This window comes from Centruroides sculpturatus, unplaced genomic scaffold (assembly GCF_000671375.1).
Source record: "Centruroides sculpturatus isolate CEXI.00-Female unplaced genomic scaffold, Cexi_2.0 scaffold3, whole genome shotgun sequence".
Taxonomy (NCBI): Eukaryota; Metazoa; Arthropoda; class Arachnida; order Scorpiones; family Buthidae; genus Centruroides; species Centruroides sculpturatus.
In genome coordinates this window covers 1,496,301-1,521,470 of record NW_019384366.1, presented here as the reverse complement: position 1 = coordinate 1,521,470, position 25,170 = coordinate 1,496,301, and the positions used below count along the sequence as shown (strand labels likewise).

The following is a 25,170-nucleotide window of genomic DNA, read 5'->3' as shown; positions in this document are numbered from 1 at the left end:
TTCATGCAGTCATTCCTCCATGCAAAACCTCTTGCAATGCCAGTTAGTCTTAATTTGGCGGAAACAACTTAAGTAACAAAGTTATTTATCATGATAGAATTTATAATTAAAAAACCAAGTCAAGTTTGCAATGCAAATCACAATTTCAGATATTTTTAGTCCAATAAACAAAAGTTAAATCATTGAAACCAGATAGTTTAATTTTTTTATTTCTGATATATGTTCACTATTTTGTTATATACATGAACAGTATTTTATTTTAATTCTTTGTGCATTTGTTTTGTGTGTGAGTACTTTTAATTTCCCAATTGCCTTGTTAAATTATGTGCAGTGTATACTTCTATAAAACTCAAAATGTAACTTGAAATGTTGTGTTCATAGTAAAATTTGCAAGACAATTTTTTCTTCTTCCTATCATGTTTCCAAATGAGTGACTTTCAGACTGTAAATTGCTTTTTGTTAATGGAAAAATTTTTTCACTATTCTGTAAGAATTCAAAGATAGTGAAATTATTTTCCAGAACAAAAGAGCCAATATTATTTTAATTTTGCCATAATAATTTCTTGGAAAGGATGTTGGGGAAATGAAATGGAAATCTCTTCAAAGATAGCTTTTTGACAACTTGTAGAATTTTAGACGAAACTCTTTTTTGTTAAGTTTCAAAAAAGATTAGGATAAAGGTCATGGATTGTTGAAAATTTGCTGAAGCTTGTCAATTCCAAACCAAGAAGATCTCAATTAGAGAAAATTAAGACTCTATTAATCAAAGAGATAAAGGCAGCCTCTTAAAAGGCAAGAGGTCTGTGGAGTTTACTGGAATATAGATATTTAGAAAAGTTTTTAAATTTGTTTTTGAAGTAGTTTTAATTAAAATGAAGGAATAACGAATTATAATATAAACTTAGCAATACAAGGTAACCAATAATGATCACTTATAGAACAGAATTAAAGTTTATTTTGATGAAAAGAGAGATCAGAAAAAATCATTTAATGTAAGAGTCTTCAATAGAAAGTGAACAGTAACAATACTACAAAAGAAATGAGTTAATGTTCATAAAATTTGAGAAAATAATAATTATAATAAAATGTAAATATAAAATTCAAAATCATAAAAAAACAATAGACAAGTTTGAAAGTATCCTATACACTAGCAATGGCCAACCTATACATTTCTTACATTCTAGGACTAAAATTTACCCCAGAATGTATGTAATCCAATTCATGGACATTTTATTCATGGACATTTATATACTATTCTAACTTTTTATTACATATTAGTTCTTTGTGTTATCAGATATATTTTTTCATGTACACACTTCCTTTTCAACTGTTTTCAACATCTTTTACAATCAATTGGTTGATTGAAATTGACTTGTTGACCAGGGCCATGCAGTAGATTTTCTCAGTATGATGCAAGTCTTCAAAATGCTGCCTCTTAAATGCCGTTTATGCCACCCCTTAAATGCTGCTTATGCCGCCCCTTTATGGTGCAGCCTGATGCAGGCGCCTCTCTGCATCATAGCATGGCACAGCCCTGTTGTTAACCACACTGGCTATAAATTGTAAAAGCCAGTACATGCCCCACACATACACCTTCACATTTCATTTGACTCACCACTTAGAAAAGTTGCCCACCCCTGCTATACACTGTTTCATATTCTTCAGAACTAAAGATAAGCATTTTAGCTTAAAAATTTTAGAACATTAGTTTTTATATTTTCTCACACTCCATTGAAACACACCTGTTCTTTTACTTAATATTTCCATATGCCTGCCCTTTTATTATTATTTTCTATCTAGAAAATGCTTTATTAGCAATGAGAAGTCTCTTTATTTCATACATGATACATAAGAAATTTGGAAATTCTGTAGTTAAAATTATTCAAAACAGTTTAAAATTTTTCTCCACTTATTTTCTATAACTTTAAGATCTTGATTAAATATATTTGTAAATTAATAAAAAAAATTAGCATGACAAAATAATTTCGTGTTTTCTACTTTTTATCAGTTAATTATTTTCCAAAAATCATATCTTTATCATATAAATTAGGATAAAATAAGATTCTCTACAACCAGTAACTGGTGCAAAGTACAGCTAAGCAATAAATAATAAATGTTTTCATAACCCCTTCTGGGATTTTCCTTGAGTTTTCTTAATTCTAAATAAGGGGTTATGAAAATGTTTGTTATTGCTTAGCCATACTTCCACTGATTATTGGTTGTAGAGAGTCTTATTTTATCGTTATCCCAGTATGGTATGCAGATATGTATATAAATGAAGTAATTAGTCTTGTAGATAAATTATCAACATATGTAAAATTGGATTTAATATATACAATACTTCTGCTTATTGTAATTGCAAATACAATTATTAGTTATTTAAAATTAATTAACGTTATCAGAATCAACAAGTTCCAAAACATATAAATTAATTAACATTACAAAACTTTTGCATGTTGTAATCAGAAATTCACTTCTAATTATCATTATGTTGCTAATAAGCTTGAATTTACTTAGATGGTAAATAACAACCAACTGATAAAACAGATAATAACTATTATAAGCCATGTTATTTCAATAAAAACATTAGCATAACAGTCAGAATCAATTTAAATTAAATCATCCAGTCATGTAAGATGTTTACTCTTAATATGTTAAATGTTTGATTTAATCTTGCACTCAATACTATACTCATTACATTGGTTGAAATATTAATTTCTGATGCTTGTTACTTTGTTTGCAATTCCTGAAGATTGTGATCTTCATTAAGGTTTAATTAAAGTATTGTACTGTATTGGAAGAAGCATACAAGAAATGCAAACATTTTTTTTTTAAAGATAAACTTATTTCAGAATACTGTGATAAGTTGCCAAAAATGAGCCAACAGAATGCTGCTACACAAGTAAAAATTTCACAGCCAGTTTTTTGCAAGATTTTGAAAAGTAGAATAACAATTGAAATGTCACAGAAAAAAATGATAACTTGATTTGCAAGAGAAATTGAACTGGAAAAGATAGTGAAATTGAGTTAGTTTTAAAGATTTGATTTAGTAATGTTCAAGAAAAAAAATGCACTTGTTAATGGTCCACTAATGCATCAAAAAGCAGAATTAGTTAAGAATATAGAAAAAAGATTTTATTGCAACTGATAGGTAGTTAAACCTGAGAAAATGAGAGAACATTATTTACAGATGTACTACGCATTATGAGGAGAAAAGTTGTAACTCTGTTGGCTAAATTATGGATAATTTCAATGGTCAAAAATTATTATTGAGTATTCATCAAGGAATCTCTACAATGCAGAAGAAACTACTTTATGTTTGTGCAATGCCTGATTATACTTATATGTTTAAACATGACAGTGCCAAGGAATTTAAATCAGTGAAGGAATGTATTAGAGTTCTTTACTGTGCTAATATGCATGGTCAGAAACAAAGACTTCTAAAGATTGGAAAAAGTGAAAATCCTAGTTGTTTTAAGGATGTGAAAAATTTACTTATGGATTACTATTCAAAGACAAATGCCTTGATGACAACTGACATTTTTAATAACTGATTAGTTAAATGAGATTTAAACTTGAAATGAAATGTTTGTTTTCTGGTAGACAAATTGTACAGTATATCCATGTGTGAAATTAAAAAAAACATTAAAGAATATTCCTTCCTATGAATAGAACATTAATGATTCAATCATTTGACCAAGAAATTTTATCTAACTTAAAGGCACACTAGAGAATTTAAATATATTTAAGGATTTAAAGAAAACTATTTAAGATGAACTGATATGACTTCTATTGCTAAAATAATTAACCCATTTGACACATTATGTGTTTTGGTAATGTTGCGAGAATCAAGTGTCTAAGAAGACCATTGAGAATTCTTTTGAAAATAGTACTCTTTTTTTAATTAGTCATGGAGACATCTGAAAATGAAGTTGTATCAGTTAAGAGGAGATCATAAATAACACTCCAGAAGATATGACAAAAGGAAAGTTTAAAAACTGGTTGGCAATTGAGAATAAATTCCAGTGTTGGCTGTGATGACATCATCAGAAATATACTAAATGGCTAGCAAAGAAGCCTGGAGAATTATCTTATGAAATCAAAGAAAATCAACATGAAAATAGTCTAGATCCTCCAACAAATGCTTAGATTTCTCAAGGTAAATTGTTCTTAAAACACATCTTTATGAGTGATGAAACACAAATTTACACTTGACACTGAAACAGGTCAACAATCAAGTGAATGGCACTTGAAATGTGAAGCAAGACCAAAAAAGCCACATAAAAGCCACTCAAAAATTAAGATCATGTTGCCTGTTTTCATCAATTGTTATATCATGAATTTGTAGTGTCTTGGATGTTCGAAACGATCTAGACATTTTTATCAGGTAGGAATAATGAGAACTTAACAAAGTGATGACACAAAATTTACGAATTTTATTAAAAAAAACAAAAAAAACATATATAAGAAATATATGTGGAGACAAAGGAAATGCTAACTTAACCTAATCGGATACAAAGATATTTACAGATGGTGTTCCTGTGTGTGTAACATGTTCACACATTCAATCTCATGATGGTTCACCCCACTTGTTTAACAAGGTGTATCAACACATGTTGAAAGGGGCTTCACAAACAAAATAATTATGATGGTTGGTAAAATATCCACTCTACCATGTGGTGCCCCTGTTGTATTGGGCATATGCAATGTCCTTACGTCGATGGAGATGGATTCCTTCTTCTCGACCTCACCAGTCTACTGCTTGCCTTCCGTGTTATGAGCGAATAACCCTTACCTTCTCCCTTTCTCTCGATCAGTCCTTATGAGTCTAGTCCGGGCAAATATCCCAAGGAAAAATGTGTCTGACCAGGTACAATACACACTATTTAAAAGCTCCCACCATCCGGGAACTTAACTACACACGTGACTTCGCCAAATAGTCAATAACCAATTGCAAGCCTCACCCATCGAATGGTGGCATGCAACATATGGTGGTTTTTTTTTTTTAATACAAAACGGAAATCATTCCCGTTTCACAATTTACAATACAAAGCTAATTACATAACTAATATTAATACACCAATTTGAACACAAGTTTACAATAAATACAATTAGTGACCATTCACTACAAATTCTTTCTGATTGGCCAAACTGTCAACAAAGAATATTATTTGAGCATTTTGCATTGTTTGCATGAAGCAATTCATACAAAACAACACTATTTGTGGCAAGAGAACTCATGGATTTTGCACCTTGACAATTATCTGCTTATAATGCTCTTGTTGTTTGTGAATTTTTGATCAAAAATTCACAAACAACAAGAGCTTTATGAAGAGTATTATGAATTCAACAAATATGATTTCACAAGCTCTGTATTCACTTTATATGGCACAATGTAACTTTTTCCTGTTTCCTTGACTAAAATTTCCATTTGGTGGTCACTGTTTTGAGTTGATTGATGCCATAAAACAAAATTTGCTTCAAGTCCTGAATGAGTTTCTTGAAAACAACTTTAAAGAATGTTTTAAGAATTGGAAAAAAGTTGGCATAAGTGCATTGCAGTGGGAGGGGATGAACTTTGAAGGAAATGAAATAAATTTTGATGAATAAATTAAAATCTTGTGTTTTATTGAACCATTTCTGATTCTTTTTTATCACAGGGGTATAATATTTTAATATTGTTTAATTATTTAGTAAATACTATCATTTAAAAATGCTTGAAAATATTTTCATTATATTATCATTTTTAAAACTTTCCAAATATAAAACTTTTATTGAAAAATATTGTATATATATATATTTAAGGGATCAATGGATAAAACATTTTCTTAAAAGAAATTGATACATGAAAAAGGAGAACTTTTGGTCTAAATCAGTGGTTTCCAACCTTTTCTAAAGTATGCCTCTCCCATTGGAGCTTGTGTGCAACGTTGCCTCCCTCAACATATGCATAAATGTTTATTACTTTTTATTCCGTATTTATTTATTTTTTACTAGCTGTTACCCATGGCTTTGCCCACAAGGAATTTGCAAGCAAACCCCATTTATATTCAGTATTTCAACAACCATAGTAATTGTTATATAACACCTACCGCTGAGAATGATGAGAATTGCCGAGAATCAAATGAACTGTTTTCAATTTGATCAATTTTCTGGAACGTTTACAATTGTTCTATAATCGAATCAATATGCAATAACAAATTCGAATTAAAAATGGTTTGAACATTTTAAAATTCGAAATAGATAAAAATATTTATAACAATGTCTCAAATGTTATCGATTTAATACACCTAAGTACTCAATGAAGACTAAACGTAGTTGAAAACAAAAAATTGCATCTAAAATAGTACAGTAGAAGCCATTCTCCTGGTTAAGCCTTAATCCTCTCCCTCTCCCCCCGTGGGGGAATTTCGAAAAATCCCTTCTTAGTGTGCATTTCCATGGCATACCCTACTAAAACGCAGATAAAAACGAAAAATTGCATCTAAAATAGTACAGTAGAAGTTGTTCTTCCGGTTAAGTCTTAATCCTCTCCCTCTCCTCCCCACGGGGGAATTTCAAAAAATCCCTTCTTAGTGTGTGTTTTCATGACGTACCCTAACTGTGTACCAAATTTCACCTCTTTAGGTTTAGTGGTTTGCTCTGGGCGATGATGAATCAGTCAGTCAGGACAAGTAATTTTATATATTTAGATTACAAATTAAATGATACTGATAAGTTTTGAATGAAATACAGGTATACCTATAGTACTTTGCACAAATAAAATGGGTAATATCTGTACTTAGTGTACAACCAGAAGTTTATTCCTTCTGATTAAAGTTATAACGATATAAATTAAAAATCAAGGATTTCTCCCACACCGAGTCATATACGACAAATATATGTAGTCTTCAACCAATATCCGGCGTGAAAATTCCAAACTAATATTGGCAAACGCTTTCGATGCCCCTCCTGGGCTCTTCTTCAGGCCAAATTTAATGTACTGGATTCTTAAATTGAATATTTTAAAATAAGAACGTGCTCTGTTACTAGAAGTTCAAATAAAGAAGGTAATCACGTGCCTTTCCGAATTATAATTTCTTTATCATTTATATTAGTGGAGATATGTTGTGCGCATCTTATAAAATCTTGCGTATTTTTTTAATCACGTACCGTTTCTAAAAATAATTTTAACTAGTGGATATACGATGTGCGCATCCCATACAAATCTGGTGTATCGTATAATAAATTACGATTCATCCTCCAATAAATACTGCCACGCTGTTGAGAGATTCATTTCTTCTTTAAGATTGATGCAGGTTAGTTTGCGATCTGCTTTGTAAATTTCCATCGCTTCCAAAGTTCTTAGATGTTCATGATGACGAGTGGTGCGGATGACCAGTGCCTCGTTAAAAATCGGGGTTATGTCTGGGTTTGTTGCATATGTCGACAATGCCGTCGTATATTTGTTGTGGGTGATGTCTGCTTTATGTTCCTTTAGTCTGGTGGCTAACGGATGCTTAGTGGACCCTATGTAAATTAGTTGCCTTTGCCATCTATCGTCCATTAAGGGAATGGTGTATATTTCCGGTAGCCTGTTCGGGTTATGGGCGTCTTTTCCGTTTCTTAATAAATTATATATGGAAGGGTTTCTTCTGTATGTAATTTTAATTCCTTTTTTCTTTGCAATTGAATTATATATCGTTTTCATTTGTGGGTTGTACATTACTGGGACCCTTTCCATACGTTCTTTATCAACTGCTCCTGATGTCTTTTCTTCATCTGTTTTACTGTTTATATGAAGGCACTGATTATATAATTTGTTTATTAAGTTGCCATAACCGTGGTCTTTAGCGACATCTCTAATATACGCTAATTCTTGTTGTAGAGCGTAGATCGTGGAAGAGTGGGAATAGGCTCTTTCTTGAATGCCGCTTTGTATTGTTCTTTCTTTAATTTCAATTTCTATATCCAAGATATAGAAATTGAAATATCTTTAATTTTAATTTCTATATCCAAGATATAGAAATTGAAATTAAAGAAAGAACAATACAAACAAAAGTTTATAGAAAACCCACAACTATACCATCGTACATACCCATCAATTCCTGTGACCCGTACTCTTACAAAATAGCGGCATTCAGGACTTTAGTAGAAAGAGCCTATTCCCACTCTTCCACGACCTACGCTCTACAACAAGAATTAGCGTATATTAGAGATGTCGCTAAAGACCACGGTTATGGCAACTTAATAGACAAATTATATAATCAGTGCCTTCACATAAACAGTAAAACAGATGAAGAAAAGACATCAGGAGCAGTTGATAAAGAACGTATGGAAAGGGTCCCAGTAACGTACAACCCACAAATGAAAACGATATATAATTCAATTGCAAAGAAAAAAGGAATTAAAATTACATACAGAAGAAACCCTTCCATATATAATTTATTAAGAAACGGAAAAGACGCCCATAACCCGAACAGGCTACCGGGAATATACACCATTCCCTTAATGGACGATAGATGGCAAAGGCAAATAATTTACATAGGGTCCACTAAGCATCCGTTAGCCACCAGAATAAAGGAACATAAAGCAGACATCACCCACAACAAATATACGATGGCATTGTCGACATATGCAACAAACCCAGACATAACCCCGATTTTTAACGAGGCACGGGTCATCCGCACCACTCGTCATCATGAACATCTAAGAACTTTGGAAGCGATGGAAATTTACAAAGCAGATCGCAAACTAACCTGCATCAATCTTAAAGAAGAAATGAATCTCTCAACATATCTCCACTAATATAAATGATAAAGAAATTATAATTCGGAAAGGCACGTGATTACCTTCCTTATTTGAACTTCTAGTGAGCCCAGGAGGGGCATCGAAAGCGTTTGCCAATATTAGTTTGGAATTTTCACGCCGGATATTGGTTGAAGACTACATATATTTGTTATAAATTAAAAAATATATGTTTTCCATATTTTCACAAACTATAAACATCAATGTGAAATTTGAGCTTGTTTCCAGTTTCACAAAATGATTAATGTTTGGTTCTAACCCTGTCAGTTCAATACACAGGCTCATCTTACTGCTAGAGCTATGGCTTTCACTTGAGTTACAAGGCCATTATTTTTCCCTGCCATAGCTGCAGTGTCATAAGTGCATAAATCTATATAATCACTCCAAGTTAAGATTTATTATGTCATACAATAAACAAATTTCAAAATCTGATAAAATTACCTTTATTTCAAACTTGCCATTCATGTTAGAGCAGTCTATATCGAAATTATCTGTTTGAGGTATAGTTCAAGACAGTAGCTCCAATTATAAGCATTACTTTATTTATACAGTAGAGTCCCGAAAACTCTGCCTAATGTGGACCAAAGGGTGGACGAGTTTGTGAAAATGCTGGGTTATCAGGAATGGGGTTAAAAAAGAATAAGTACGAGTGTTTCCTCAGAAAATACTGTACTGTACTTCTATGTATTGTTTGCTTGAGAATACAACAGAGAATAAACTGCCCAAATACCCTTAAACAAAGGAAAAGTATGTACTTTATGAAGGCATAGAGCCTTTACTACATGAAAATGAAAATTAATGAATACACAGTGTACAGTAATTTACCTGATAAGACAGATCTCAGAAAAATACTTTGAGGCATAAAGCTGTTTATAATGAAAATTAACTAGGGGTTTTTTTGTCCTGCCAGGGTGTGGCTGAGTTATCCAGACTGCCGGATTATTGAGTGCTGAGTTTTCGGGGCTCTACTGTATCAACAATTGTAAATTCCTCAGTCAAGTTCTTACTATCTTTGACAATTATTAATTGTTTCAAAATTTGAATAGACACAGGGTAAGTTGCCATGTGATTTGCCAATTGAGCTAATTTTGAAGAAAATTTTTGACTGTTTTTATGCCAACGTCACAATGTTGTTTTTATGCCAACGTCACAATGCTTATTAAAAACATTTATTTCTGACTTTTTATCCCTTACCTTCAGATTTCTGACATTAAAAGTTGAAGTTTTGTGCTTAAAAGTTTTCTTTGTAACTTAACAATTTGTTTTTTTTTTTTTTTTTTTTTTTTTTTTTATTTTTTTAAATAATGTAAAAAAATGGGTTTAATAAAAAAAAAATTTTTTTTTTTTTTTTTTTTTTTTTTTTTTGCAACTTTAGATAAGTAATGCATAAGCCTTGGTTGATTTCTGGCAACATGCTGTGAATGTGGCAGCTAGCAGAGCCATTATGAATGGTTTACAACAGAAATGTGAAGAAATTAAACAAGTGTCATATATTTTACTTTTTTCATACTTTAAGAAAGTTCATTTCTAAATGCATTTTATACTTGTAAAGTTGTGACTGATCAGTTGTTGTTATTCTCCATACAGCGGCTTACCCAGGATCTAAACTAGAGTGGGGCAACTCATAGTTTCTTTGAGTACAAGAATAGCAGTGAACAGTGAAATAGTTCTAAGATTTCATGACAGATGGCTCTAGGCTCTAATCTAGTCATAATATTTGTTATTCAAACTGATACTAAATTCATATGTCTGGGCTGTGTGTGTCAATTACTACACTTTAATTTTTATTCTAGGGAGGGGCAGCTGCTCCTCATTGGGTACACCCTTATCTCCATATATAGAATTGTTCTTATATCAAACACACAAAATATTGTATCCACAAATTCATTAATTAGAAAATTTTCCATATAGTCAAAAAATTTGTTATTTTTAATTTTAATTTATGCTGGAATAACTGGATTGAAGTCATTCAGTTTTTTTTTATGTTCAATATGTATCAATATTCCAGCATAAATCTCTTGCTTAAATCTCGTGCTAGTGCCTGTTTATAGAAAGAGTGTTGTCATTTTGTATTTTATTTTGACTTGGTTCTCTGTCCTCAGAGTATCTACAAGTCTGGTTTCTTTTATGCGTGCATGATTTAGGCACATAATACTGTGTCAAATTGCTACTCCTGACATGTACTCCTTCATATCTCTAATACTACGGTTTCTGTGGATGCGAATTCTGACGAGTACATCCGAAATCCTAGTCAGAACAAGGTGGGTACACATCAGAAAATGTGCACAGTGGTGCACGTTTTCTGATAGTCAGTACGTTTCTGCCTTCCAGCAAAATGGACGAACTTGATGAGTTTTATTTTCTTGAAAGTCCGTTGATTAAGTTTTTGTTGATAGGTGGTGGGAAAACAGAGCATGTTAACCACTTATTTTCCACAAGAGACAATAAGAGAGAGTTCCAAATGTTACATCAAGATTTGTGGAACAACCCGCAAAAGTTTTTCGAGTATTTCTGAATGAGAGATGTCTCTGCCGAGAAATATCTCTGTTGTGATAGTTTTTGTCTTTCCTGTCCCACAAACACCTATTCTTGAACACAAAACTAAAACTAATTAATTTATCAATATCCATGTTGAAAAAACCAAAACACTCAAAATTCAACATCAGAACGCACGAAAAAATCAAACTCATTTGAATGCTCAAATGGTTCTGACTACATCGTGCATGTTCTGACATGCCCTTTGTTGCTAAAGTAAACACTGTCATTGGAAAACAGGTATTTGTTTGTTTGGACTGTAAACTCGTCAGAACAAGATTTCATCACAATTCACATCCACAGTAACCGTAGCCTAAGCTGGTAAGCTAGGACAGCACTGCACTTTTATAAACAAGATATAGTCTTGTCTATATGAAATTACAAAATATTTGTATATTTTAAATTATAAACTGATTATTTGTAAAATTTATTTTTAGGAGATGAATATCAATTCATAGATCCAACATTAAAGATCTCCAAAATAGCACCAAAATCATGGAAAGCACAACATGGTTATGTAAGTTGCTATTACTTGTTTTTGATATTAATACAGAACTAAAACTTGATCTGTGGCAAATATCCATAATTCTTGACTTTTTTTACATACCTTCACTGTGATAAATATCTAATTAATAAATTTATTAACATATATTAATTATATTTCTGTTTTATTTAAATCTTATTGATTTTTAAATGAAACAGAAATATTTTAATTTATTCTAACTACAGAAATGTGTAAATTTCAATTTAAAATAATGGAGCTTTCTAAGTAGCAAGAAGATAAGTAAGTAAGTCAATGGTATAATTCATTTTATATGAAATGAATTATGTCATTAGTTTGATTACTTAGTTGCTTGTTGCTTAGGATCACCCAATATCAACAGATAGATTACAGTTTTTATGATTTTAAATAAAACAACTAAACATATTTACTTTTTAGATATTTCCGTAACCAAAACTGATAAACCATCTTTTAGAAAATCAAAATGGATAATCCCAGCTGTCTAAAATAGCTTTTTACTTTATTATAAATATATGCTTATTATTAGTCAGAAAATACTGTACTGTACTTGTATGTATTGTTTGCTTGAGAATACAACAGAGAATAAACTGCCCAAATACCCTTAAACAAAGGAAAAGTATGTACTTTATGAAGGCATAGAGCCTTTACTANTATATTTGTATTTAAGTATGTATAAAAACTGTCTTTAAGTAAAATAAAAAATATCTCAATTTATTCTGATCAATTAATTATGTGATTTATTATTATTAAGAAGTTATTTGTAAGAAAGTAATTATTTTATTTTCCATAAATTTTGAAAAATTTTACATATATGTTATATATTAATTTGTTTTATTTTTAGGGAGTTGATGATTCTGGAAAACCATTATTAACTCTGCATTTCAAGATTCAATATTATGTAGACTGCCATCTTCTTATCAAGTATACATATACTTTTAAAATTTTTATTTGTTTATTATTATTTATATGATATCAAATAATATAATTTTTATCAAATAATGAAAATTTTGTATTAAAGTCAAATTGGGCTACATTACCACTACTATTAATAATTTTGTATAAGCAAATATTTGCATATATTTGTTGTTTTGCTATTAATAAGTAAAATAATTATTTATCATTGTTTGGTAAATCAATTATAAATAAAGTAAGAGAGAAACAACACTATTAACATATATAAAAGTGAATATAATTTATATTACTAATAACACACCATACAGCTGTAATTTCAATTGTTGCTTTCAAAAAAGTTAATATATTGTTATTTAAAATAACATATTAATTTTTGAATAAAAAATAAGTTTAGCCAGAGGAGTTCCATAAAAACTTGAAAACAATAGCTTATGAAGATTTCAATTTTAATGGACTACAGTTTATATAAAAAATAAAAAAATTATTGATATGCCATTATAAAGACAAAGACTCCAGTAGTTTTAAATCAAGCAGTATAAATTGAAGGAATCAGTCACTTACATTTAAATTCATACTGATTGATTGATTTATTGTTAATTTTAAAATAGTTATTCTAAAATTAATAATCAATTTAAAAATTTTGGACATTTGAAAACAAAACTAAAAGCTTTGATAGTATTTCATTTGAAATATGTATTCTTCAAGGAATGACAATGGTATCTTATGTTGTGATTATTTCCTATTTGTGATTTTAACATTTTAATGATACAAGTTACTACAATGTAATAAATAAATAAAAAGTGATGATCAAATGGTGATTTTAAATGAATAAGTAAATTACTTTTTCATTCTTATTACAGTACATTCCATTTTATTCAAATTAAATTCTCATTCTCAATAGCTTTAGTATTACTATCAATTTCAATTATCTTTTTAATTAATTATACTGTACTAAGTTGAGGCATGGAATAAACTTTGTTAATGGAGTAATGTGATTGTTGGAGTTTGCTAAATATTTTGTAAATATTTTTAATTTTCTTATCCTATTAACTTTTCATAAATATCTTTGTAACAATTTAAAACATCCTTAATTAATTATTAATTCATATGCCTTTATGTCCTTATTTTATACAGTTTGTTATACACCTATAATGTCTTTTAGGACAGATCTTATTAATAGGGCTTATTGTACTGGTGTTCAGTTTCTGCAACTGAGGAAAACTTATTCAGAGGAAACAAACAATCTTTATTGTTCATCTGGTATTTTGCCTGGTGAAATATCAGGCAAAATACCAGATGAACAATAAAGATTGTTTGTTTCCTCTGAATAAGTTTTCCTCAGTTGCAGAAACTGAACACCAGTACAATAAGCCCTATTAATAAGATCTGTCCTAGTAGACATTTTATATAACAAATTCTTATTTAATTTTTTGACTTAATCCTTTGATAATTGTTGATTTTTAATTGTTCAAAATGATTATCAAATTTAAAAATAATCCACATCAAGAACTATTATTAGGATTGCTATATTTCTAGTTAGGTTGAAGTCTCTCATAAAGATGCTATTTGAATTTATAGTTTGTCATAAGTTTGCTGATTCTGATTGCTAGCAGATGTAAATACTCAAAAATGCTTATTAGACTTTTAAATGCTTTACAAATACAAGGCATTGTAGAATAATGGTCATTAAATAAGATACAACTGTGTAATTATCTAATACAGAAATACCCTGAACTTACGTGATAGGTGGGACCAAGCGATAACCGCTTAAGTCAAATTCACATAAGTTGGGATAAAATTTTGCATATAAATACATACAAATTATCTTTAATTGGGGCCGGAGACTAAAGAAAACAATAATTTGGAAAAAAATGTTTAATAAAATCTTAGATAATACACGTGTATAACAAATTATATTATTAAAATCGTAAATCAAAGTTATTTTGATGTAGAAGGCTTCATAAAATGTAACAAATTCGTCTGTAGGCTCAAAGATTTTTTTTTCTCAAAATTTTCTCATAGCATGCTAATAATTTTTTTAATTTCTCGTTTTGAAGAAGAAATGCACTCTTCATTGGAGTCTATATTTTCTAAAATTTGTGATCCCTTTTCAATTGAACTGAGGCCTTCTGTCAAGTTTCCAACCATCATTCGATCTTCTGATTGAACTGAGTCTAAAGAATTAAGTTCTTCAATGTCTTGCTCTTGCTCATGCATTTCCATAAGCTCATCAATTGTCAGCTCCTGATTGTGGGAATCAAGCATTTCTTGAAAGTCATCACTATCCACTTCTAAATTTATTTGCCTGGCAAGATTGGCAACTTCTTCAATCACATTACCAATTTCATCAGGCTCTGGCACTGATTTTGCCTGAGTTTTAGTGGTGAAAAAAAAAGGACACAGTTTTTTCCAAACGCCATTTAAAGTTTTTTGTGAAACTTCATTCCAAGATTGTCCAATGATTCTCACTGCATCTAAAACATTGAATTGTTTCCAAAAGTCTTTAACAGAGAGCTCGTTGTTTTGTCTCATAGCTTCATGCAGATGTGAAAATGATCGTCTCGTGTAATAAGCTTTGAATGTTTTGATCACTCCCTGATCCATCAGTTGAAGCAAGCTGGTTGTATTTGGTGGTAAAAATACAACTTTCACATGTGGGTCAAAATTAGTTAAAGTTGCAGGGGGATGACCTGGTGCGTTGTCGATTATTAGCATCACTTTAAATGGAATTTGTTTAACAATAACATTCGACTTCAGGTATGAAGTGATGACCAAACCAGTCCTCAAAAAGGGAAGTTGTCATCCAAGCTTTACAATTCGACTTCCAAATCATAGGCAAGCCAGCTTTAGATTTCTTTTCAATGCTTTTGGATTTTCTGAGTGATAAACTAAGAGAGGTTTTAACTTACAATCACCAGCTGCATTCGCGCCAACCATCACTGTCAATCAATCTTTGGCGGCTTTAAAACCTGGAAAGGTCTTCTCTTCATGCGTGACAAAAGTTCTTATTATATTTGTCAACTTGGACTTAAATTATTAATAGGACAGTTAAACTGGTGTTAAGTATTAACACAAAATTCAGCAAAAGTTCTCAAAGAAAACAGACTTTCTTTAAGAGACTCAATAAAGAAAGTCTGTTTTCTTTGAGAACTTTTGCTGAATTTTGTGTTAATACTTAACAACAGTTTAACAGTCCTATTAATAATTTAAGTCCAAGTTGACAAATATAATAAGTATTGAAATAAGGACAATAAGGCAATAATAATTATAGTGATAAAAGTTCTTTTAGGCATCTTCTTCCAGAACAGGCCAGTCTCATCCACATTGAATATGGTTTGGCTGGTATAGCCACCTTCATCTATCATAACTTTGAATTTCTCTGGATAGTAAGACGCAGCCTCTTTATCAGCACTTGTTGCCTCTCCACTTTCTGCAATGCTATGCCAATTAGCGACTTTTAAATCAGCTGAACCAACCATTACTAACTTCACTCTTCTTAACTTAAACTCTTCATCTTTAGCCACCTCTCCAGCATCCTCTCTTTCAATCTCTCAAAAATCAGCTTAGCTTGAGAGCACATTGTGTTCTGATCAACAAGACAATTTTTCACATTTACTTGATTATCACACCATAATTTTAACATTGTTTCCATCTCAGCAATAATACCCTGACATTTACGAATGATGCTTAAATTTAAAGATTATTAAAATTATTATTATTAAAATATTATTATTATTATTATTATTATTAAATTTAAAGATTGAGCATTTTTCACAGCTTCAAGAATTTTTTCTTTACCTTTTATAATTGTTCTGACCGTTGATTCTGGTAAATCAAACTTCTTTGCTAATTCACAAATTTTCATTTTTGTATTGAAGTCTTTAATAATGTTAACTTTACATTCCAAAGATAAATTTTTTTTTCTTGTTTGATACAGAAGAATCAATTCTACTTCATTTGGATGACATAGTAGAATCTCTCAAATCTCCGTAGATATAACAAACATAGAAATAAATAACACAAAATAAATTGTAGCTTTGGTCAATTCCACACGACACGTTCGAACATGTAAGCTGAACAATAGTGTGGGGGGAGTGAGTAATCAAGAGTTGCATGGCGCTCAAACAAAAGATGAATTGACGAGATTTCAAGATTTGAAAGTCACATAACTCCGGGTTTGCGTAAGTTAGGGTAGCATAAGTCAAGGTATTACTGTATATTAGTACAGTGGAACCTTGCTTAATGAGCATAATTCGTTCCAGAATTTTACTCGTAATGCGAAACAATTTTTTCCATAGAAATTAATGTAAAATACGATAATGCATTCCATGCTGAAAAAGTACTCCAATATTTTATGTATGACATTTATTCAAAGAAAATTACATAATATACATTGTTAAGAAGTGTGAATCAATCTAACATTTTCTTCTAGCACGGAATGAACCAATATGGAATGTGAATTCAATTTACAGAAAACAAAAAAAAATCACGGCTAATATGTCTGATAAACACATTAAACGATATGCCAAATTCTTGGGCTATGTAAAGGCTATAATTAAATATTAGAAATTAATTAATTGACTAGAGGTAGGCAGTTATGTTGCTATCTCGTATTAAATTTAATAATTATAAATAATTAATTTCTAATTTAGTCATTTCTAAAATTTAATTTGGAATTGGTCATTAAATTTAATACAAGATGGCATGTTTATTATATAATGGGCTATGATTGTCGATGTTTATATGTAATATGTGTGAACACAAGTTTGGAAAAATGTGTGATCATGAGCAACACTAAGATGCTAGCGGAATGAGGGCTAAACACAGACTGATGGAACATGCGCACAATCTGGAATTTCTCCTTTCCTTGTTACTTGTTATGCGAAACATCACTCATTAAACAAGTCAAATTTTTACAATTTGTTTTGCTTGTTATGCGAAGTACTCGTTATGTAAGGTTCCACTATATAATAATCACAACATTATCAAACTTGAAAAGTTAAAAGAAGCCTGTATGTAATAAAAATAAAATTCTTTTATCCAGATTAACAGAGAGTTTTTCATTTAAATCAAACTGAACAAAATTTCAATTAAATTATTTCAAATTTTATTATTTGGAAAACAGTTTCTGACTGATAGATAAATAAATAATATACATTTAAATCAATTTTAATTATAATAGTCAAATAATAAAAAATAAAATAAATTTTAAAATTATTATATTTATATTATTATATTATAAATTAATATATATATATATTAATTTTAACTATGACAGTAAAAATATAATAATTTAAAATTCTTTTAATATATATATGTATTATAATTGACGAAACTATGTCTCATCTTTAAAATTGCACTGCTGTCAACGGCTGCACACCTTAGAGGTATGAAGGAGTACACGTCAGGAGTTGCAATTTGGCACAGAGTATTTGGTGCCCAAATCATATGCACATAAAATAAACTAGACTTGTAGGTAGTCAGAGGACCAAGAACCAGGTCAAAAGAAAATATGAAATGCTGAGACTGTTTCTACAAACAGGTGCGATTGCGAGATTTGTGCATGAATTGCTTGTGCTCTCCGAGACATAGCCTTGTCTTAAAAATGGCTTTGCCATTTTACTTGTTTTCTATGTATTTTTATCTCTAAACTATTACCACAATTTGAATTATTTATTTGAATTAATTTTCACTTGTAAGGATCATCGTTCTTCTGTTTGATTTAACTGAAATAATTTTTAACACTGTCTATCTGGATAAAAGAATCTTGTTTTTATTAAATGTGTGTTTCTTAACATTGAAATTAACTATTACTACAGGCAATCCTTGTACAATGCAGGTTTACAAATTGTAGCAATCCTTGTATAACATGGTACTTATGCAGTGTAATTTCAATTTGAGAGTTCATATGAAATTATGTTTATTTTATTCTACTAAATGTTCTTGCAGTTACTACAACAAAGTTTGCCAATGTAGATCGTGTACTTCCCCCGTATGGTGAAAACACTGTTCTCTGTGATGATGATAGCTTCTTACTTTTTATGGCAATCCTGTGAGAAAATTAAAAAAAATCTATTATGGGCTAACTTAGTATGCAATTTTTTATACCAAAAATTCTCTTTGGTATTTTGTGTGTAAGCTGAATGCTGCTTATAATTTTCTTTTTCAGTTGTTTTCCTGAAAATAGCAGTTTATTAGATACAAGTTAGTTAAAGTCATAAGTGCATAGCAATGAAAGTTTGTTATTTACAATTCTTTTAGTTTACAAATTTTAATAAGTTTGTTTTTGTTAAAAGGAATTTTCTGAANGATAGTAATTATTTGTATTTCTTTAAACACATTATTACTAGTTATTATTTGCAAATAATAATTTCATATTATATTAACTTTACATATCTTACAACAAAAGACAAGTAAAAGTTATATTTAAATGATGTTTAATAATAGTTGTTTTTATTTATTTATAGTGATAAAATAACAAGGCACTTCTACTATCTGCAATTATTACAAAATGTAATAAACTACTCACAATCTCTTAGCAAAGAAAGAGCACTCTTGCTTACAGCTTATGCACTTCAAGCTGATTTTGGAAATTATAATAGAGATAGACATAAAGATAAATATTTTGATCCTAAAAAATATTTTCCAGAAAGAGTAAGTTGTTTATTATCAAAAGTTTTAGTATTTATTGTATTACAAATTAAAGATTATAGTTACTATAATAGTTATGATTACTTTCTCACTGTTATCAACATACGAATTATATTATACAGTCGATCCCCCTATAACGCGGTAGATACGTTTCGCTTTATAAGAATTTTGCATTGTAGGAATCCTTAAATACATGAGCCAATCACAGCCTGGCACATGTGCAGTTTACAGACTACAGCTGTTTTAAAGGTTTTCTTCCATAAAATTAATCGATTCTAAACTAATTTGACTCAACATTTCCAAAACATGTATAATTTTTTGGGAATAATTCGTATAAACTATGCTATAAACAAAAAATTGTAGGATTACTTACCGAGTGTGCACCATTCAACGACACCATTGCTTAAGCTTGTTTTCTTCGCGGAGCAGCACACCAAACGGCGAGCATGTTTTCTGATAAGTTATTTTTCTGCGAAAAATTCGTTGAACTTTGGAGACATCATTAATAGAAATAATTTTTATTGCTGTTGAATAAGAAATGTTTTTTTCACAAGAAATGTATAAAATTATAGTACTGTATTAAACTTACAGTACCTAATTTAGGCCTATATACTGTACAGATGATAGTAAACTCAACTTATCTGCCTAAACTCTCCATAGCGTGTAAGTAGTTCGGCTGCTTGTCCACTATTGGTCCAGATTCAACCAATTCTGTCGCAACACGAGTCAGCGATGACGTTTTACCACATTTTATGAGTCGCTTTTAGCGTCTTTATACGAATATGGTCGCGATCTTTTCGCCGCGATATACGAATCCACATTATACGAACCCACATTATAGGGGGGTCTACTGTATATATTTTTCATCCATATTAATAAATTTTTCTTGAATTTCAACTTTCAACATTTGAAAGTTTTTCTTATATGAATGCAGTTTAGTTCTTTATGAACAAAACTATTTTCACAAATAGTTGATTATAAAATAAAATACATGGTTGTTTAGGAAAAAAATTGTTAATATAGCAAAATTTAAAGTTTTTCATAGATTTAAAATTAATACAACTATTATTTGTTTTTAATGAATTAAAATATTTTGATGCAAATTCAGAAATTAAAATTTTATTATAGAAACTTATATTGATGTTTTAACATTTTTGTCATATTTCAAAAATATACAGTAGATCCCCCTATAAAACCGTTTCCTATAGTTATGATTCCTATAAAAATTGTGGCATTATCCGTAAACAACGGTAAAAATAACTCCTATAATACGTAAAACGTCATCGGGCAGCCGAACTACTTACCCGCCGTCCGTAGCGCCACGCTACGGAGAGATTTCTATCGTCTGGACAGTATTATATAAATTATATATAAATTAGGTACTGTACATATAATTATATATTAATTATATATAAATTAGGTACTGTATATATAATTATATATTAACTTAATTTATTGTAACTTTATTATAATTAAATATATATTTTTCGCCGTCTAGCGTCACGCTACGGCGAGTTAGGCGACCTATCGTCTGTTTAGTACTGTAATTTTATACATTTCTTGTGAAAGAAACATTTCTTATTTAACGGCCATAAAAATTATTTATATTAATGATGTCTCCAAAGGTCAACGAAGTTTTCGCAGAAAAATAATATCAGAAATCGCGGCCGCAATTTGATGCGCTGTTCCGCGACGAAACCAAGCTTTAGCAACGAGCGTAGTCAAAGGGTACACACTCGGTAAGTAATCCTACAATTTTTTGTTTATAACGTAGTTTATACGGATTATTTTAAAAAAAATATACGTATTTTGGAAATGTTGAGTCGAATTAGTCTAGAATCGATTAATTTTATGAAAGAAAACCTTTCAAACAGCCGTAGTCCGTAAACTATGATTCCTACAAAATTGATTCATAAAGAACGGAACGTATCTACCGTCTTATAGGGGGATCTACTGTACTGTAATTTTGTTTGGATAACACATGACATATAACCCATAATGTATTAGTTCTCTAGAAAATTGCAAGAGCAAAAATTAAACCTTCGTATAATTTGCCTGATTGTATACTCCGTGCCTCCAGAGCAGCCATTGAAAGCAAGAGAATTACTACAGTTTAGAAGTTGTCATCTCAAGCATTAGAATAGTGGTTCTTCTGTTTCATTTCTGTTAAAAAATCATTGTAGATATACATAAAACAGCCAAGTCCAAAAGTTCTATAATAATCATATTAATTTCTGGATTTCAGACTATAGTTTGACTATTAATAATTAATATAAAATAAATTTTTCTAAAGGTAGGTGTTGATCACTATCTTATATTAATATTAACTAATAATTACAATAATTTTTGGATTAAATTTAATAATTTTATTTAATAACTATTAAATTTAATTCAAAATAATAATTAACAAAATCAAAACTAAAGATGACATAATCTTTTTGTTTTATTTTTTAAACTATAATGTAGAAATCTGTTCTACATTAATTAAACTGACATTTGTCTAAAATGTAAAATATTAAATAACTTTCAGTCTGAGTTTGCATTAGCAAAGATAATAGCTTCGTACAGTGGCATAAATACACAATCATACTTTAGTGTATTATCTTTTTTCTAATATGCATTTGAAGATGCTTTATTTGTATTGTATAGTACTTACACTTAACAGGGAATTTGCTATTGAGAAATTCAGAAATTCACCCCTTTACTCGTAGGCCACTTTTGTAATTTAATTGCAGCTGTTTATGAACTGCCCCAATTGAGCCGTTCACAAGCCAAATCGATTAACTCCATTTGTAAATCCTTAATATAATCATTATTATTTTTACATTTTTTGCATAACTAATTTTGTATATCATTAAGTAAAGCTATGCTTTAATATAACAGTATATAAAAATACATTCTACAATGTTTATTTAAATTTAAAGTTTAAAAAGAATTTTAAAAAATCATTTATATTATCAATTTTCATACTTTTTGTTTTATGAAGTTAATCGATTTGGCAAGTGAGCAGCTCAATTACGTAAATTAAGTGTAAAATAAATAAACAAGAAACATCGTTTTTATTTTATGACTAATTTCCATTGTCTAGTAATAATAATAAAATAAACTTGGAAAAAATTAAATAGATGAATTATATAGAAAATAATGTTTCCTCTTTAAAATATCATTCGAGAACGTCGTTGTTCTATTTGATTCGTGTTTAAATAGAAGATACTTTTATTAATATTAAAACTATGGGGCTGGAATTTGAAAAACTGTAGACCTATAAATTCTTACTGTCATTCATCTGTCTTTCCTTAATCTCAAGAACAATGTTAGATAAATGAAATTCAAGACCAGATATGGAAAGCTTAGGGGCAGGAGGTCCTGATTAACTATATATGAACTTCTGATACAAACTGGAAATCACATTATTTCAATTCAAAAAGTATCCCCTGAAAGGAATTGGATAGATGACTGGCATGAATCCATTGCTGACAGAAAAGTATGATGTACAAGACAAGACACATCAGTACTAATTTGAGGTGGAGAGCATATATTTTAAATGAAATAAATTAAAAATATGATTAAAAATTACAGCCCAGCATTATGATCATGTCACAATAAATAATTGCTCATTTTTTAATCATAAATAATAATTGCACACAATTTGTCTGTATCTTAATTGCAAGTTTTTATTTAAAAAAAATCTCAATCCATCAAAATAGGTCAGGTTTGTAAAAATAGTGGGGAGTATAGTTAAACATTTTGTATCAATTTTTGTGGATATATGAATAGATAATTGTTAGTCTGGTGGATTGATTGCCTACCATTATCCTAACTGATCAGTGTCAAGCAACCAAGCCTGTCATACAGTATGAATCAATTTTAACTCATGACTGAAGTTTAAAATTGGCATATAACTCACTCCATTGCATAACCTGCACCCCCTTTCAAATTATCTTTCAACACCAATAATCTGTAGGTTATCCACCTGAAATTATGGTAATGTAACTCTAATAAAAATTTCAAGAGAGGTGATTGCCCTATTGCCCTTCTGGATTCACTGGTGAGAACAGTGTTTTATAACTATTTTTAGTTCATATAATTTTATTTAATATTTTGAAATATAAGATTTCAGAAAAATATTAAAGTCTTAATTTAGAAACAATATTATAAGTCATTTTGTTTATTAGTTAGCACTGATTAAAGATTATCTATAATTAAACACAAGAAATAATGAAAAATAAAAAGTCCCTCATTAAAATTTATGGACATATTATGCAATGCAGTTTGTCTTCTCTAATAATTTGTTTTTAACTGATTTGCTTAAAACTACAAGGGTCGTACTAAAAGTCATGAGCAACAATTTTTTATATATCAGATTAATTTATTTTTGGAAAAACAAATACATCAAATTATTTTTCAGACTTTTCTTTATTTTTCCATGTAGTCTCCAATTTTTTGGATACATTTTTCCTGCTCTTGTGGGAATGTGAAAATTCCCTTATGATAGAACTCCATTTCAGCAATGTGAAAAACTGATATACTGCTTTCTTGATGTCCACCACCACTTTGTAGCATTGGCCTTGTATATTTTCCTTTGTAGCACCAAAAAGATGATAATTGGTGCTAAATTGGGGCTTTAGGCAGAAAAACTTCCTACCCCATTTTCTGAATTTACTCCATGGTGTAATGAGCAGTGTGGGACCTCACATTGTGCTGCAGGATGATCCTCTTTCCAGGACATTTATTACACAATGCATGACAGAGCTTATGAAGTGTCATGACATACTTAGCAGCATTAATGGTTTGCCCAAGTTCAAGAAATTCTACCAAAATCATCCAATCTGCATCCCAGAAAACATACCCCATAACTTTTCCAACTGATGTCACTGTCTTTGTCTTCTTTTTTGTAGGAAATTGAGGTGGTGCCATTCCATACTCTGCCATTTTGTTTTGGGTGCAAATGGTGGAACCAACTTTCATCATCTGTCACAATACTGTACTCAGGAAAAAATCATCTCCTTCGTTTCCATACCTCTTAAGAAGTTCTTGAGTGAAGATTTTTTTCAAGTTTGTTATTGTGAATCAATAAACAGGGAACCCAGCAAGCACACTTTCCAATATCCTAAACTCTTGATCATCTTGATTGCACTGTGATTCCAAGATTTGCTGCAATATCTTTCATTGTTACACATTAGTCTTCCTTAATGATCTCATCCACTCTTTCCTTGTTGCATTTGTTAGATGCAGACAGCTGCTATGAGGCTGATCTTCTAAGCTTGTGTTTCCATCTTTAAAATGTTTCACCCATCTTCTAACACTGCTGGAGCCCATGCGCACATCTTCATATGCATTCCAAAGTCTCTGGTGAATTTCTGCAGTGGAGATTCCTTCTTTAACAAGAAATTCAATCACAGCATGCTGGCAAAACAAAACAATTGCAGCCTTTTTTTATTGGATGTCTGTGAACATGCAATGGAAGCTAATAATGTCATTACTTGCTCGTGGCACTGTCTATAGTCTATAGAATATAACAATTTTCTTAGTTTTATGTAATTAATAGATTGTGATTTATAAAAAAATTGTTGGTCATGACTTTCATGACCTACATATTATATTTCTATGCAAAAAGAAGTTTTTAGATATTTATTTTTAATTAATAGTATTTGATTATACAAAATGTAATGATGAAATATAACAAATTTATTAGTAATTATAGTATATTTTAATAAAAATTAAAATACAGTGAAACCTACATTAATGGACACTCCTGAATA

At 30.1% G+C, this 25,170-nt stretch overlaps 1 protein-coding gene across 1 annotated transcript in view; it reads left to right on the top strand.

Moving 5' to 3' along the window:
- Nucleotides 1-25,170, top strand: part of LOC111642588 — a 103,917-nt gene that overhangs the window by 42,595 nt on the left and 36,152 nt on the right. The window contains exons 4-6 of the mRNA XM_023388948.1: nt 11,760-11,839; nt 12,687-12,766; nt 19,225-19,411. Of these exons, the coding sequence (XP_023244716.1) occupies nt 11,760-11,839; nt 12,687-12,766; nt 19,225-19,411 (347 nt within the window). The remainder of the gene's footprint in view (nt 1-11,759; nt 11,840-12,686; nt 12,767-19,224; nt 19,412-25,170) is intronic.